General features: G+C 44.8%; 1 protein-coding gene across 2 annotated transcripts in view; it reads left to right on the top strand.

Annotated features, from left to right (window-relative positions):
* STK32B (serine/threonine kinase 32B) overlaps window positions 1-17,962 on the top strand; it is a 369,362-nt gene that overhangs the window by 245,613 nt on the left and 105,787 nt on the right. For both annotated transcript variants that reach the window (XM_036085909.2, XM_036085907.2), the window contains exon 4: window positions 5,646-5,819. In XM_036085909.2, the coding sequence (XP_035941802.1) occupies window positions 5,646-5,819 (174 nt within the window). The remainder of the gene's footprint in view (window positions 1-5,645; window positions 5,820-17,962) is intronic.

The raw sequence follows: 17,962 nt of genomic DNA, 5'->3' as shown, positions 1-17,962 counted from the left end.
TTTCCTGTCTTTTCCATCAGTCTTACTTTGTTAACCACTGCAAAACCTTTAGAAGCATGCAGGATACAAATTAAATAAAACCATTAAGCCACAAGGACAGTGCTCTGCATTTACAAAGATAGACACACTTTATGGTCTGCAAAGGCCTGCCGCATAGCTGAGCTTGCTTGAGCTTGCATTTCACCTTTGCCTGGTCCTCGGAGTGCTCCTGCCCCAAACTGCCTGGGCCTGGGGAGACGGATGGTGTTTGAGAGTGTCCCCTTGCTGCCACTTGGCCTGCAGGAGGCACATGGAAGCCAGCCAGCAACACTGACTCTGGGAAGGTGACAAGGACAGAATCCGCCTGATGTGGAGAACAATGAGGGCCAGGATGTGTGAATGGCTTGAGCACTTCTGTGGCTCATTCGAATTTTTTTTTAAAAGGTTATTATTGAGAATGTTATTAAAGACTTCTATGTATCAAGCACAATTCAGGTTTGATAACCTCCTTGTTATTTGTACAATATGAGCTGACGGAAGGCCCCAGCATCCCATTATTGGATTTCTGAGCCTAAGAGAGTATTTTTAGCTGTTCTGTTGCTGCATGTTCAGTCTCGGAGAATCACTGGCAGTGAGCGTGGTCGGTGAGCCCTCCTCTCTATCTGCTCCCCCTTGGAGATTGGATTGCACAGGAAATGGTCTGAGAGATGCTCAGCTCCTTGTCCCGGCAGGTGCCACACAGTAAGGACACAGGAGGTGAATGTTGGAGACACGTGGCTTGTCCCGGCTGCCGGGGCTTCCAGAGGACTAACCCACAGGGCATCTTCTGGCTTGGCTCCTTTTGCCCAGGGAAGAAAAGTGGAGAAAGGCATGTGTTTCAAATGGCTGAGTGGTGCCATGCTTCTGGCTCACTAAGAAGGGTTTACGATTTCCTGCATGAAATGCCCTTTTCTTCCCATGCCTCCCCTGCCACTGACAATACGTGGTTGGCTGGCAGCTTCCTGGCACCAGGTGTGAGCAAGGCGAGATGAAGTAAGAGGGGGAGACCAGGTGTTCTGACTCAGATTTCCCCCTGGACACAGTACCTCTCTCATATGTGCTCATGTGTCTTCTCACACATGCTTAACATGGCTGGCTTTTAGTGTGCAAGCCTCCTGAGGCTGGTTCTAGAGGACAAGATGTGTTATTGAAGAAGGGGCCTCACCTGGCCTGGGCACCAGTCAGCCTCTCTTGGCCTTGGTTTCCTCCATTGGAAAAATGAGAGGCATAATGCCCACCTTGCATGGTTAAATGGGATAAGTGCTGAGGGATGATGGGAGGTCTGTGGATAGCACCCCTCCTTCCCACCTGAGTTTGGGACCACTCAAGAGACGCCATGAGACTCAGACACGTGGGGGAGAAAGTATCAGCTTTGTTGCAGACAAAGTTGATTGAAGAACTTGGCTTTAGTTCTGCACTCAGAGGGCTTGCTAACACTTCAGCTTTGAAATGGAATCACCCTAAGGATATAGGCTCACCTGCAAGTCTCCTCTCCACTGGCCAGGCCCCTGGCCATGGCAGGGAGTGGACTGAGTACAAGCCCTCTATGGGCAGATCCAGAAGCCTGGTGGGAACCCAGAAGGGGCTGAACTAAGCACACTGGTATCTCCTTCCAAACAGCTCATCAGACAGGTCACTTCTGCATGAGTGAGGCTATGGAGGGAGGCTGGGAGAGTCACTCTCAGACCAATGAGAGTCCTGGTCTCTGCAAGGAGAGGAGGCCAGACGAAAAGGAGGCTCCTGTAAGCAATGAGATCAACAAATGCAGAGCCCAGTGCCCATAGAGCTTTGCATCCTGTCACTCCTCCACCGCCCCCCTCTCCTTCCGCTCTGCCTTCCCCCTCATCCCAGCCTCCTGTAGAGGGAGTAACGGACTAGCATGCCTCACAGGCCGTGCATACTTTGTGACCCATTCATTCCTGAGTGTGAGGTGCTCTGGGCAATGTGCTAAATTCAGGGAAACAGTGCCAAAAAAGCCTGGTCCCTGTGCACAGAGAGATGGCTGGCTGGTGGGGAGAAGAGACCAGGAGAGAAAGGATCCCTGTGCCATGAGGAAAGTGCTGCCAGAGCCTCAGACAGAGAATCTTGCTTCTGGAAATGGGTTATCTTGGTTCAACTCCCAGCTCTACCATAGCCTGGGAAATGTTCTTTAATCTCGATGAGTCTCAGGGTCCAGATCTGTCGAAGACGCCTCCTACGAATACCTACCTTGAAAGTAGGCATCTTATCAACACTATTATATTGAAGGGTACCAGGGACCAAAAAAAGTGTTACCCAACTCAGTCTTCCAGAGTTAGGGAGGGCTTCTAAGAGCAAGAGCATGAATCTAAACCAGCACTGTGGACATTTGGGGCCAGGTCTCTCTTTGTGTGGGGGCCGTCCTGTGCCTTGGAAGAGGCTGAGCACCATCCTTGGCCTCTAGATGCCAGTAGCAACTCTCCCAGTTGTGACAACCAAAAGTGTCTCCTGACATTGTTAAATGTCCCCAGGGGAGCAGCGTTGCCCCTGATTGAGAAGCATGATCCACACTGAGAAGGGAAGGGTGGACAAGAGCAGAGAGGTGGGAATAGGGGATGTTGTAAGTGAACTGGTGACAATATCGAGCTCCTTGGGAATGTAAGGTCCATGTCCAGGGCGAAAAATGGATCCGCAGGAGTGGATTATCTAGGGTACGGGTCATGGCACATGACATCAAACTCCAGCCCCCTTTTGATTGTCCCAAACTCAGGTGAACCATCTAGGGCGACCTCTTCCACAGAATCCCAGCTTCTGGCATGGGGCAGATGTGTGGTCAAAGCCTACTGAGTATTTGTGGATGAGCTCACATTGGTGACGTGATCCGTGATGGCATTCACGTGCGTCCTCTCCATTTATCTTTTCATGAAGAAAGCTCATCCGTGGGCAGGACACCAGACCACTTTCCTTTCCCCCATGTAGCACTGCTTTTACAGGCTTGGACTTTGATGTCTTCAGTGTATATTGAAGAACATGATACCAAAAAAAAAAAAAAAATCCCTGTTAAACATGTTACTCTGTGTAGAGCTATTTTTTGTAGATCATTGTTTGCCAAATTACAAAATGCCATCTTTGTAAGAAGCTAGTGGGAGAAATTTCCTTCTGGCTTCAGTACCAGGAATAATCATGCTTTTCCTAAACAATTGGGGTTTTTTTTTTCCACATTGACCCTGAATCATAAAGCTGATCATGTTTCTCACTTTATTCTGGTTGCCAGGAAGGTTAAGTTTGCATTTATGGCCTATTTCAGGCAAGCTCTTTGAGCATGAATTGGAGTATTTTTGCCTGCTTACATTTTCTTGAATTCCCTCTTTATTCTTTGACCTAATCTATGGCATACTTATTTTTAATTTTATTAAGTTATATGTATTTTGCAAATAACTTTTAAAGCTTTTTGGAAAAAGATTGGAAATTAGTAAAAAAAACAACAACAAAAAATGTCTTAAACCAGACATTGGGTTCTTTGTGCCGGTCTGTTTTGATGTCCAGGCCAGGACTGATACCTTCCAAACTCCTCAACGTCTTTGATGTTGGAAGGAGAGCCTAATTACCCAGATTTCTCCGTGGGTTGGCATTATGACGATAGAATATAGATTTCTCACTTGTGGTCTTCATCATTTCCATGACAATGTGCGGCATTATCATGAGAACATACTTACAATTCCAGTCCAAGAAGAGGCAAAAGGAACAATGGCACAAAGCTTTGGAATAGCGCAAAACTGCAGAGATAGATGAAAGGTCATTCTCTGTTCTCTGATAACAGCATTGAGTCTCCTTGGGGATGTAGAGTCCATGGCCCAGGGCAAAAAAAAAAATGGATCTGCAGCAAGAGAAAGCCACAACATGACTTATTGCTTAAATTATTGTTCTCTTTGCATTTTGGATTTCCTTTTTAGAATTCATTCTGGTCTGCAAGTTTTTCTCCTAAAAATTCATGTTGCTCCTCCAAAGAGTTCTGGTGGAATATTGAATGAGATACCCTTTGACAGTCTAGCTGTGAATGAGGGTGCAGAACTCACTGGTTATTAATGTAATGTTTCAATAGTCTTTCAAGTATTAGAATACAAATTGGGCATCTGTAGGAGGCATTTATAGCTGATTCCTGTGGTTCCTTTCTGAGCATCTGAACACTGTCCCCTAGTAGCAAATATGTGGAAAGATGTATCAGATGACTCTTTTGGCTCCAAATGACAGAAACACTGTGTCAAGTAGCTAAGGTCAGAAAGCAGAGTCTTTTGCCCATGAAAACACGAAGTTCAGGCTTCTGCCCAGGCTGGAGCCAGCACCTAGGACGGGGCCCCTCTCTGTGTGTGTTTAGCTCAGCCTGCTTGACATTTTGCAATGCTGAGATTCTACTTTACAATTGTGTAACACCATTCTGAGGTTCATATGTTGGCTCTTCAGTCCTTAGGAAGCCTAAATGCATTTTTGTAAAAACGAACTAAGTACTGGGTCAGTTCTCTATGACTGAAAAGAAAAAAAAAAAAAACAGAAAAACCAAAAAAAAAAAAATCCCTCCCGACCTCCGTGGCTTAAAACACAGCTGTTTTATTATCTTGCATTCTGCGTGTCGACTGGGCTTGGCTGGGCAGTGTTCTGCTCTGCGCGATGTCAGCTGGAGCTACATCGGCTCCCAGTACCCGAGTCGGCTTGTTACTGTGGCGGCCAGTTGCTGCTGGTTGTTCCTGGTGGCTCAGCCAGGGCTGTTGACTGCAGCTCCTTTGTTTTCCTTTTCGTGGCCTCTCCACGGGGCCTGGGCTCTGGCTGGGTCCTGGGAGGCAGTTTAAGTAGAAACTTCCAGTTCTCTTGAGGCCTGGGTGTGGACTTGCCAGAGCATCGCTGCATTCAAGGGATGCAGAACCAAGCTCCACGTGGGGAGTGGCACGTGGGGGGAGGGAACCGAGGAATGTTGGGGCAGGGGATGCAGCTTTGGAGGCTACCTCCTACAAGTCCTGAAAACACCCCATTAAAGCAGTTACTAAAGACAAAGTGATATATACAATGGAATAGTGCTCAGCCATCAAAAAGAATGAAAGTTTGCCATTTGCAACAACATGAGTGGAGCTAGAGGGTATTATGCTAAGCAAAATAATTCAGTCAGAGAAAGACAAATACCATATGATTTCACTCATACGTGGAATATAAGAAACAAAACAAATGAGCAAAGGAGGGGAAAAGGAGAGATAAATCAAGAAACAGACTCTTAACTCTAGAGAACAAACTGAAGGTTACAGAGGGGAGGTGGGTGGGGGGATGGATGGAATAGATGATGGGGGTTAAGGAGAGCACTTGTGATGAGCACCAGATGTCTGCAAGTGTTGAGTTGCTATATTGTACACTTCAAAATAATATTACGCTACATGTGAACCAACTGGAATTTAAATAAAAACTTCAAAAAAATTTAAAAAATAAAAACAAAGTCATATTTTGGTGTCTGGTATTGGTTAAAATACCATTCGCTGGCCAGAGCCTATTGATGGTGCACTGTGACTTCAGTGGTCCAGGTGCATCTCTCTGAGCCTCGGGTTGCTCTTCTGTAGAATGGGGGCATCGGCCTTGAGGATGTTGGAGTGTCTCCATGCCTCACCTCCTCTGTCCCTCTGCGCCCGCAGGTACTCCTTCCAGGACGAGGAGGACATGTTCATGGTGGTGGACCTGCTCCTGGGCGGGGACCTGCGCTACCACCTGCAGCAGAATGTCCACTTCACCGAGGGGGCAGTGAAGCTGTACATTTGTGAGCTGGCGCTGGCCCTGGAGTACCTGCAGAGGTTCCACATCATCCACAGGTGACCGGGCCGCTGGAGGGGTGCCTGGGGACGCAGCGCGTGGTGGGAGCAGTCCGCCGAGGCACAGGGCATTCTCTTGCTGACATTGTTAGAAGTGACAGCCCGCTCCCTTGTCACCTGTGTCGGAGGGGGAACACCCCACTGCGGGGAGACGTGGCTGGCGGCTGACCTTGGCGTCTCTCTTCCAGCCTGACTTTGGGAGGCTGCAATGTTCTGTCCCTCCATTCTCAGGTTAGAAAGGTCATGTGGCATTAGTTGGGAGCGTGAGGGAATCTACTCTCTTCCTTTCCATACTTTGAAATTAGTGCTGTGCCCCGTGGAAGATCTCTCTCTCTTGGGAAGCTTCAGTGCTGGCCCTGGGCTTTGGTTATAAGCTCTGAATTTCTGCCTCTCCTTCCGGGCCTTTGCTTCTCCCCGCCGTGCACAGCCCTGCACTCCAACCAGGCAGGCAAAGTGAGTCTGTCTGCAGAGGCAGGAGGCCAGGGAGAGACTTTGGAAAGCTATGGTATCACGAACAAATTCTTCTTGCTCTTCCCAGCTAGCTAGAGGAGGGGGCTAGCGTGAGTGGCTCCAGATTTGTTCACCTGCGGTCTCGCGTTGTGCCTAGCAGCTCTTCTTCTAACTTAGACCATTTCGGAAGACATGGTAAAGAAAGTCTTGACTTTCTAGGTAAAGATGGTAGATTAGGCACACACACATGCACAGACATGTACAGTTTGTCCCTCCTGAAACCCCAGTAAAATGACAACAAGCATATATGAAAAATGACAAACTCCCAAGGATGGGGAAGACTAAAAAGGAGACTAGAGAAACATGGGGGGGGAGGGTTCTGAAAGAAGAGGGAGAGCGGTGAATGATTAGTGTCCAAGAACATAAATTCCAGGCTGTCACTGGGGCAAGCGCTGATGGACGCCAAAGAATCCCCTAATGGTGCAGGAATTGGTAGTAATCAGCATCTTTGGAGGGAAGACAGTAGGTAAAAAAGAGGCTGAAGTAAGGTGAATTGTTTGAAAGCCTTTTAAGAAGTCCTGAGGACCCCAGAGCTGCTTGCCCACTGTGAATAACTCGATGGCTGAATAATCATCTGAGTAACTTCACCCAAGCAGAACACTAAAGTTTGCTCCCTAGAGATGGTACGATAGCGAGTGTCTGCGCTGAAGGACATCAAGCCTACTTGAGTTGGGGTGCTGTACTGAAAATAGTATACCAACCAGATGCTAAAATACACAGCCTCTCCCCATTCCAGCTGAACTCTGAGAGTGGTGCATTCAGGCCTTCCTCCAGGCAGGACACTGTGATTTCAGTGAGGATGTGACTTCAGTGGGGATGAGCCAAGGGCAAGAGACTGTGACATCGTAGCTTCCCCACCACCCCTTAGCATGTAGTTCTCAGCCAACAAGCCCCACTCACTTGCTGGAAGCTGCCAACTAGTTTACTGACAACCAAGGGTTATCAGACACCCCAGGAAATCTTCCGGCAGAAACAGTGAGATTCAAACAATCAAATGGAAATGAGGGGAAAAAAAACTTGGAATAAACAGACACTATGCAAGGAGAAAAAAATATCCAAATAACTATGATCAGTATAAAGAGATTTTTGTGATTATAAAATGAGGAACACCATGTTTATTTAAAATTCAGAGAACAAACATCAGGCTCTTATAAGTTAAAAATATGACAGTAGAAATGAAAAACTCAGAAGATGTATTAGAAGACAAAGTTGACATCCCTCATATAGTAAAACAGAAAGACGAAGAAAATATGAGAGAAGATATAAGAAAATGCCAGAACCAATCCAGTAATCCAAGCATCAGAAGAGAGAAAACATAGCGGGAGAAATCATCAATGAATTACAGAATGTCTCCAGGACCTGAAACACATGAATTTCCAGATTGAAGGGCTTACTAGCGATGCAATGCAGAGACCAGAAACAGATACCTGTCAAAACAAACCAGATCCCCTAAGCTTCCACAGAAGAGCAGCAGGCCATAAAGGCTGAGGAATCAGATTGTTTGGGGTTTGTCAGGCGCTAGAAGGCAGTGGAGATGTGCTAGTCAGTCAAGTGTGAGGGTGCACGTTTTCACAAGTTCAAGGTCTCCAAAAAAACATGCCTCATGTTCACCTTTTCTCAAATAACTATCAGAAAAGAAGTGGACTCCATAAAAATGAAGGACTAAGTCATGAAGAAGGAAGAGATGGAAGATGGAAGTGGGGCTCTAGCAGAGGCGAGAGGCATAGGGAATCTCCAGGATGGTGATGAAGGGAGGTTCGAGGTTGTCGGCTCTGCCTATGGGGCAGGCCCTGACCAGTGCTGTCTGCGTGGATCAGAAGACCCTGGGACAGACTTCTTCAGGAAGCGTGGGCTGATGGCATTCTTGATGCATCTGGGTGCCTTGACGGGAAGTCCTTTAGCTGGTGAAGAATCTGAAGTTGAATAACTGAGAAGTTTAGAAAAAAAGCTCAGCAAAAAATAACAGACAGTTATTAACTCCAGGGACTGGAAGTGTTGTGCAGGATGTCATCTGTGTGTAGTACAGCTCACGACATGAACCAGCTCTGTATGGCGTAATCATCATCATGGCAGCCCTGGAAGTCAGTCTAACCAAAAATATAACACTCCGTTGGGGAATGGCAGAATGCGAGGATGAGCATGTCTCCTGGGGGTTTGGGGGAGGAAAGACGGCTACAGCCTCATCTTCTGCAGTGGGAGGCTGACGGAGGGAGCCTGAAATGCAAAAGTTATCTCTGTCATTGAGAGAGAAGGAGCTAAACATACCAAAATTGTCACCTGAACGGGATGGATGGAGAGGGAGAGTTGGGGAGAAAGTGATAGGGGTTGTTGCTGTATTATAACAAAACTTGCAGAAGTATTGATCCTTTGAATTATATCCATGCATAATTTTAATACAAATAACAAACACAACACAATGAATAAGAACAAGAAGAAGGAAGAAGAGGAAGTTGTAGTTGGGATAGCAGTAGTATATAGTGGAAAAGGGGTTGTTTGGTGCAATGCAGAGAGTGTCCACTGAGGGCCCGTTGTTCATTCACTCAGTCACTCACCGGGCTTCGCACACAGCTCTTCTGGTTCTGGATTCTGTGTTTGCAAGCACTGTGGGTATTTGTTGAGGAAGGTCACCCCATGCCAGAGTAGCCTCTGTGGGCCAGCTGGGCTTTTTTGAAGGTGCTTAAAGGAGCAAGTTCTTTCCCAATCTGTTATACGAATGTCATTCATGATTTATCACAGCCATTTCTGCACTAGTGTGCAATACATGACCAACTTGCCTGATTTCCCCCAGACACTGAGTCATGTGGACATGGGTGAGATGGATGAGCCAGGGAGAGACCGGGCAGACAATGGAAATGTCCCAGGAGAGCGTGATGGTTGGAACCACTTTTTTACTTCAGCAAATGTTTTTAAGTCACTCGATGTGAGGTCATCTGTCCTCAGATTCTGGATCTACCCTGGAGAAAATAAGCTAGCCAACGATTTAAAATTTTTAAAAATCCGCTAAATGGGATTGTCTCACTACTTCTAAAATGGTAGACTTGGCAGAGATTTGAGTCAGCTTTTTTCCCTCCCATATACTTCAGTAAATCCCTTTTTCAATGTGTTTGTGTGTTCAGACTTGAAATTATGTGTCATACACACTGTGCATAAGGATATATGATAATGCTGTGCAACATGTTTTGTTAATTCAACAAATGAATTTATAAATCTCCCACTCCTTATGTGTCAGAACTCCCGATGCCATATTTTATACAAAGGAATGTTGCTTTTTTCAAAGTAGCCACACTCAAAGGGGCGCCTGGGTGATGTAGTCGGTTAAGCGTCTGACTCCTGGTTTCAGCTCGGGTCATGATCTCAGGTCATGAGATTGAGCCCTGTGTCAGGCTCTGTGCTCATTGCTCTCTCTCTCTAAAATAAATAAATCTTAAAAAAAAAGAAAAGTATTGTATGGTAACTAATATAACATAATAAAATTAAATTAAATTAAAAAAAAAAAGTCTCTGCTGGGGCCCAAAGTCGGGTGCTGCAGACATGAAGTTCCTTTGAAATCTCATGTTTGATGTGAAAAATGTCTTGACATTTTTCATTCCACTCCATTATGTAGTCATGATTCTTTTGATACATAAGATAATACTTTACCTTTCATCAAGAAAAGGGGAAATGAACAATAATGGCTTCTTGGAGTCTCCTCGGTCTGTGGCAGATGCTGTTGCATAATGTCCATCTATTCGGGGAAAATGAGTTGATTTGAGGGAAGCTCGCGGCTCAGGGGAGGCCAGGCCACAAGGAACCCTCTTGCATTTTTAGATACAGTTCAGTCGCATAAATATGAGCCTATAAAGGGCAACCGTTTATTCACTGTTTTGAACTGAGCATTGATCTAAATGCTAATCAGAGTGGGTTTGGGGCAGCATTTTCAAGCTTCTTTTGGAGAAAATATTCACCAGTGGGGTTACTTCTATCAGATTTTGCTTTGAAAATGCCTGAACCCACCCAGGATGGTGTCTTTGACCCCCTTGGGAAGCACTCTGACATGTTCTGTACTTTCCTGTGCTTCTGGCCCTGATTTTGCCTCACATGTAAATTAACGCACAGTCTCAAAGCTTCGTGGTCCCAGTGATGCCTCACCTCATCAGACCCACAGTCGTCCCTCCTTTGGAGGCAGGAGTCCCATCAGGTACACGAGAAACCTCCCAGCTTGGCCTTGGAGTTGTGGGCTGTGAACATACTCAACCCTAACAAAATAGCTGCTTACTGTCAAATTTTTGTCAGGATTAATTTTTTTTTTTTTTGTAACCTTTTTACTTTGGGAAAAACCTTTTTATCTTTAGGACCAATAATAGTTTAATCCTGCTGGTTTAACACTAGCAATCTTCTTTCTTTACTTAGACTAGCCTTATCTATGCAGCAAGCAGCCCTTTTGCTACAGATTATCTAAAGGTATACAAACTCTGATTTGTATAAAGTTTATCATTTTTTGTCACTTTATTGAATACACTGAGAAAATAAAGAAGTGAATCCTTTTTTTATTTTTTATTTATTTATTTATTTATTTGCTCTGGAGTATGGGGTTAAATCCAGATCTTATTTTTTATTTTTTTTTAAGATTTTATTTATTTATTGGACAGAGAGAGAGAGAGAGAAAGAGAGCACAAGCAGGGGGAGCTGCAGAGGGAGAAGGTGAAGCAGGCTTCCCGCTGAGCAGGGAGCCCAATGCGGGGCTCGATCCCAGGACCCTGGGATCACCACCTGAGCTGAAGGCAGAAACTTAACTGACTGAGCCACCAGGAGCCCCAGATCTTATTTTTTAATAAATAATATGTGTGTTACAAAGTTCCAAAGATTCAAAGGAATGTGTGTGAAAAATAAATGACAGTTCTCGCATTATTGTGAGCATTTTCACTGATTTGAAGCACATGCTTCAGACTTCCTCTTTCAGTTCACTATTTGTATTTGCCATGGACAATTTCATTTTGAAATGTTAACATGTAAAAAGGCACGTACCAATGAGATTTTTGACATTTTGTGTCTTTGGGTGGGAATAAGATGAGAACAGGAGTCCTTTCTAGGGCAGGGCTTGGAACTGAGCCTTGTTCATATGTACCTGCAGTTAGCATTAAAATGTAGTAGGTAGTCCCCATATTTGGAACATGTAATTGGAAGTTACAAAACAAAAATCAGCGTGCTTGTAGGATGCTACACCCATGGTGACCATCAACATTTGCCGAGCGTTTTGCACGTGCCTGGCTCTGTTTTAAGTGCTTTGCAGGTGTGACTTCACCTGATCCCAACAGTCAACTGAAGTGGGTCCCATTATCGGCCCCATTTTACAGGTGAGACCACTGGGTCTCGTGGAGAAAAGTAACTACCCAGGAGCAAACAGTAGGTGGTCACCCCAAGTCACCAGCCCTCACTCTCTCAGTACTGGTGAACCATGGGAGCCTAGTCCCCTACTCATATTTACACATAGAATCTGTCCACTACCCAAACTTTCATGAAGGAAAAAATCATGTGACTAACTCTCATAGAAAAGCAAAATCCCTAGGCTTTTGCTTGCACATGCAAATAAAACTGTATTTTAAGTGACAATATTCAACCTCCTCCCTCCTTGAAGTTCTTGGCATTCCCTGACGAGTTGCTTATTTTCCTGTGGGTGGGGACAACACCAGTTTCCAGTTTGAGTTTCATGAACTGATGGAGATAGAATTTGTGCCCCTTGCTTGGAATGCTTGTGTGTTTATAGTTTAAAACAATTTTTTGTGGGTAAATAGACTCACTCTCTTATATTTATGCTTCCTGAATTCTGTAAAGATAAACGGTTTTAACTCCTGATAATTTGGGGAAATTGCCTATGTGCCTTTCCCAGGAAATTGCTTGCAGAATGAGGCTGGGATGATGCTTTTCATTGGCCAATCCCAGCTAATTGGGAAATCAAATTTGTCTAAGCGGTAGGAGTAGAGACGTTGCCAAGTGTCGAAATACGGCTGGGCTGCTTATCTCATGTCTTTGGCAATGGGGGCTTGTCACTCATGTAATGGCAATGTAGGTAAAAGAAGGGAAGAGCCACGATTTTCCTAACCAGTGGCTTTGGTGGCTTTATTTGGGGAAGGGCAGTAAGTAGCCTGCCCTCCCTGGCTCCCAGTTTGGGTCTCATCTGATGAACAGTGGAATTTGTGAACAAACTAACCAAACTTCTGACCTAAACTCTCCAAGTGGTGGGACACAGGGGATGAGAGTGTGAGGGAGAGAAACCCAGACTCTGTTCCTGACAGTAGGGTGAGGGGTCAAGGGCACCCCGTGTGTAGGCAGAGGCGTGGCCCACCACTCACTGCTGTGAAGGCTGGTGTTGAGAGTTCTCATGTTGTGTTCCCAGTGCAGAGGACCTTGGGCAAGTCCATTACTGCTCTGATTTGAGTTTGCTTCTCTATTAACAAGAGGAGTGATCTCTGTCCACGGGACTCCTGGGGGATTGAATGATGTGGGGTTCACCTTAAACCCAGGGTGATCGCATCTCGAGTTACTTAATGTACTTACATCTTCAAAGACTCTATTGCTGAATGAGGTCACATTCGCAGATACCAGACTTAGAACTTGGGCATATCTTTCACGGGGTGCGGTGTAACCTACTGCAATCCCATTCAGCTCCGAGGCCGCTCCTGAACGAAGACTTCCCACTTCCTTGGGTGGTTTCTCTTTTGGGCATCGATAGGAGTTCTGTTCATACTTCAATGAGGACTTTTCTCTGGTTCTTTATTGTGTACAGGACACCTGCTCCAGAAGATGCTTTCAGAATTATGTCTTCCCTAATTACCCATTATAGGTCCTGGCACGCAGTAGGTATTTATAAATGTTTATGCCTTAAATGAGGGATTGAGGCCCAAGGCATTGAAAGGATGTGTCCTGCTAGTGAGTTCTTTCTGTCCTGGCAGGCTCTGAAGTAAATCAAATCTCAGGCTTACATTCATTGAGTTAGTAAGCATTTAATTGGCACTTACTGTGTACCAGACAGCACAACAGAAGCCCGGATATAGGGGCACCTGGGTGGCTCAGTCGGTTGAGTGGTTGAGGGGTTGAGTGTCTTACTCTTGGTTTCGGCTCAGGTCGTGATCTCAGGGTCGTGGGCTCCAGCCCCGTGTTGGGCTCCACGCTCAGTGCAGAGTCTGCTTGTCCTTCTCCCTCCCCTCTGCTCCTCCCCTCACTCTCTCTCTCCCTCTAAAAATGAATAAGTAAAATTAAAAAAAAAAAAAAAGAAACCCTGATACATAAGTACGTGGTCCCTTTCTTCAAAACCCAAATGCTTCATAAGTATGCACTGAGCACCTACTGTATGCCTGCCACCTGACTCACAGTTGGGTTAGGGAGACAGACATATAATGACCATCTCAACCAACGTGGGAAGTGCTTGGTGAGAGCATGTTCAAAGCAGTGTAGAACACAGAGGAGCCAAGATAAAATTTGTCTCTAAGGATCAGCCAGGCTTTTGGGTCATTGATGATGGTATCTAGGCTGGGCTTTGCTTTTGGGAGGAAACGGGCATTTCCTAAAACAAAGCGCTCTAGAAAAATGTTCTCTGGGCAGTCTGAATCTTATTTGCTGGTGGCAGAAACTGTTACAACCCTTTTGGAAAGATACTTGGGATTAAGAATCAAGTACTTTGTGAATATTCATACAATTTGACCCACTGATTTCACTTCTTGGAGTGTATGGTAAGGCTCCACTCTGGGCTGCATAAGAGGCTCTAAGTGTGAGGATGTTTAGTACAGCACAGCTTGTGATGACCGATTAATCCTGAAATAACCCAAAGCAAAGAAACTGGCTTTGTAAACTTGTATACCTCCTTTTCAGAGACTTGAGACTATGTTACACCCATACGTATAACGCTTCCTATGAAAACTCTGCACTATTAAAAGCAGTTATTGTTATGATCTTGAGAGAAAATTATAGCTTATAAAATTGCATGACCTTGTAAACAAATGTCTTCTTACTGAACAGAAAAGACTCGAAGGAGATTTCTCCATGTGCTGGCATCGAAGGGAGATTCCACACAAATCCCTTTCCTTCTTTTCTCCATTTTGAAATTTTCCGTAATGAGCACCTCATCCTTTTTAATCAAGAAAATCAAAATGTAAATAACTTTCTCCCTAAAGGGAAGGTGTTTCTCAAACATGAACTTTATTTTTTGTTAGTTTTATTTTTTAACACACCAATGTTTTATTTATGTATACATTAATAATCATATGTATATTTAAAAATACAGTGTAACTTTTTTCTATAGCTATTAGTGTATTATTAATGCCGATTAAAATTATGTTTCATATATATATATGTTTTTGCAGTTCTTTGTTGAAAACTACATAATTGGGGAGAGAGAGTAACTTGGAAGGAAAGAAAATACATTCGATAAAAATTCAGAGCTATAGAAATTACTTTAATATCATACTAAATTTTGGCACTTTGCACTTGGACTCAGCTCTATTCTGTGTCACGTCTATCAGACATGAGCATTAGATTGGACTGCCCAGTTTGGAGTCCTGATGCCACCACTTGTGCTAGCTGTGAGAGCTCAGAAAAGTTCATCTCATCATGCCTCAGTTTTGTCACTTTTAAAATGGGCTTATGTGGATAAGGAATAAATGATCCGTGTTGAACTCCCGGCACAGTGCCTGCCTAGCACCCTCCAAGCCTTTGGTGAGATCCATAATAAAACAATAATGACCAGTAAGCCTAGTATAAAAATGATAAGACCTATTTTTATAGGTCTAAATATCTTCCCGATCCTTCCCTGCCACCACCGTGCCAAGAGTAACCTGCTGGTTCTCATCAGATGCAAGAGGGACCACAGCAGTACCTCTTCATTACTGTGGTACTGGGGTCACAGCAACTAGAAAGAAATCCGCAGATGGAAAAAAATGGAAGACATGCAGAAGTGTCATTTAGGGTGGAAATTCCAATACAATTTCAGGAGTAACTTCGTTATTTCCAGGCGCAGAGTTAGGTCTCCATTCTGTTATAGGCCAGCATTTTGAAAATTTATGGCTTCATGATGATATAAAAGTGAGATACAAGAGAATCCAATTTATCCTTTCAAGGGACTCTTCCATCTCCTGGGTGTAAATTGCTCCTGCAATTGGGCAGAGAGTGTTTATGTTAGATAATAAATTTTAGAAATAAGGACTCGGGTCTCAACGTCAGAGAAACTGGAATGAAATCTGGGAGCAGAATATGAAAGCAGAAAACAAACCTCCAAATGGATCCAATAAATTAGAGGCTGTTCTACAGAGATGTTCAGAACCAAGACGATGAATGCAGTGTCAGGAAATCGGGTCAGCATTTTTGGAAATGTCAGCACGCGGCAAAAACATGAAGATTATCTGAAGCTTTGTTCCCGTGCTGTTCCCCACTGCTCTGAATGCCTTCCCCGACTAGTATCCTTCATTCATTCATCAGTCAATAAACAATACCGGAGAAGGGTCAAAGCTTGGGCATTAAGGACAGAAATGTTAAGACAGCAAAACTCTACCCTCAAGAAGCCTCAGTCTTATGGGAGGAGCACATTGCTTATTGGTAATAATAGCATATTTGGGCCCTGAAAACCATGTGCCAGGATGTATGTATGTATGTATGTTTGTATGTATACAAACACACACATATATACACATATACATACATATAGTCACACAGTTGCCAGTGTATGTGTCTTATTACAATTCAATGTAGTCCCCCTCTCCTTTTGCAAGGGAGGAAAAAACAGGGCTGGGAAGGATATGAATCATAAGAGAGGTAAGTGGGAACACAATACTCGGAGAGTTCTGAGAAGTGACAGATTGCATATGCTTTATGCCTTGCTTGGGCTTATGGAGGAGATGGGTTTTGAAGTCTGAATGGCATTTTAACAACAGGGACAGATGGTGGAGAGCATGTTTCCAGGAAGATTTGATACAAGAAAGGGGTTGCCTTACTCATCTCTCCTTTTGCAGGACCTTGAATGCAAGATTGTTAAATGTAAATTCTATCTTGTGATAGTTGCCACAAGGATTGTTGAAATAATTCCTTATGGGCACATGGGGGTTGAGATAAGGAAAGAAGAGAGGAAGGTGGTGTAGAGTTTCCATATTTACAGGCTGGTGCTACGTACTGTGGCACTCCACATTACTCCCTTGTGCTGGACCTGACGACCTGTGCAATCTTCATAGGTATTGATTCGTTCATTCATTCATTCATTCGTCTGTCCATCCTTCTCTCTATCCATCCATCTACCCATCCATCATGCATCCATACATCCATCTGTCCATCTATCTATCCATGCATGCATGCATCCATCCATGCATGCATGCATCCACCCATGCATGCATCCATGCATCCATCCACTCAGTAGTGACTTACCAAGTACCTACATCATGTTGGGCTGTGGATGCAGTAGTGAACAGTGCACCTGACCTGATCAATTTTCTGCCTTCTTGGTGCATACTTTCTAATGGACAGAGTCAGACAACAAACAAACAATATGTATGTAATATGTCAGAGGATGACAAGTGCTGTCAAATTCTGTGGCAACATGGAGTGAACCATGGGGGTGGGGAAGTCTGGCTTGTTTCTGCTTTACAGGGATTGGTCAGAGAAAGACCTCTCTGATCCAGAGACATGTGAGCAGGGAGCTGGAGGAAGTGAGGGGTGAGATGTGGCAATCCTGGGGTACCCTGTTGAGGCAGCAGCATGGAGACCCTGAGATGGGACTGTTCTTGGTGTGTCTCAGGAACAGCGAGGAGACCAACATGACTGGAGCAGTGTGAGCACCAGGGAGAGTGGTGGAGGTGAGGCCAGGGGGAGAGGTGAAACAGAGGGTAATAGGGATTTATCGGCTTCAGTTTTTATCCTGAGAGAGTGGAAAGCTATTGCTGGGCTTTCAACAGAGCAGTGACATGATTTGATCTATGCTTTCAATAGAGGTGGGCGTTGGCTGTTCTATACAGGATCATTCTGGCTGCTGTGTGGGAGATGGACTGGCGGGGGGCAGCCTTCCCTGCTACAGAGGAAGAGAATAGAGAAACATTTTGATGGAGGCTCAGATAACCTGTCCTAATACCTCTGTTGGCCAAACCAACCACAGTTCAGTTACCTGGAAAGAGAGACTCAAAGAACACTTGTGTGTCCATTTGACAAATTCTGCTTCGAGATGCCAGATCCAGTGCTGTGTTCTGGGGTAACAGAACTGGAGCAGGACCACGCCAGTTCTCAAAGCACTTCATGCCCAGTGCAGGGAAGATCCATATGCTCACAAATTACAATAAAACAAGGCAGAGAGCTCCACATGCTTTGCAAGATGAAACCCTAATTTGGGGGCAATGTCCCTGTGGGCCCACCCTGGGGAGGGGGTGCCAGGTGAAATCACACAAGCCTTTGTGCAATAGGAGGGGTGTGTGCTCTGCTGTGAGGGGCTGGCTGTCTTCTGATAATGGTAGCTGTCGTGTGAGGGAGGGCAGTTGGTCCATGTTGTAGCATATGTTGGAATTTCCTTTTTTTTTCTTTTTTTTAAGGCTGAATAGTATCCCATTATATATCCCATTTTGTTTATCCACTCATATGTTTTTGGACATTTCGTTTGCTTCCACCTTTTGGCTATTGTGAATAATGCT

This window comes from Halichoerus grypus, chromosome 3, assembly GCF_964656455.1.
Source record: "Halichoerus grypus chromosome 3, mHalGry1.hap1.1, whole genome shotgun sequence".
NCBI lineage: Eukaryota > Metazoa > Chordata > Mammalia > Carnivora > Phocidae > Halichoerus > Halichoerus grypus.
The sequence above is the reverse complement of the archived record's forward strand: the minus strand, read 5'-3'. Positions and strand labels throughout refer to the sequence as shown.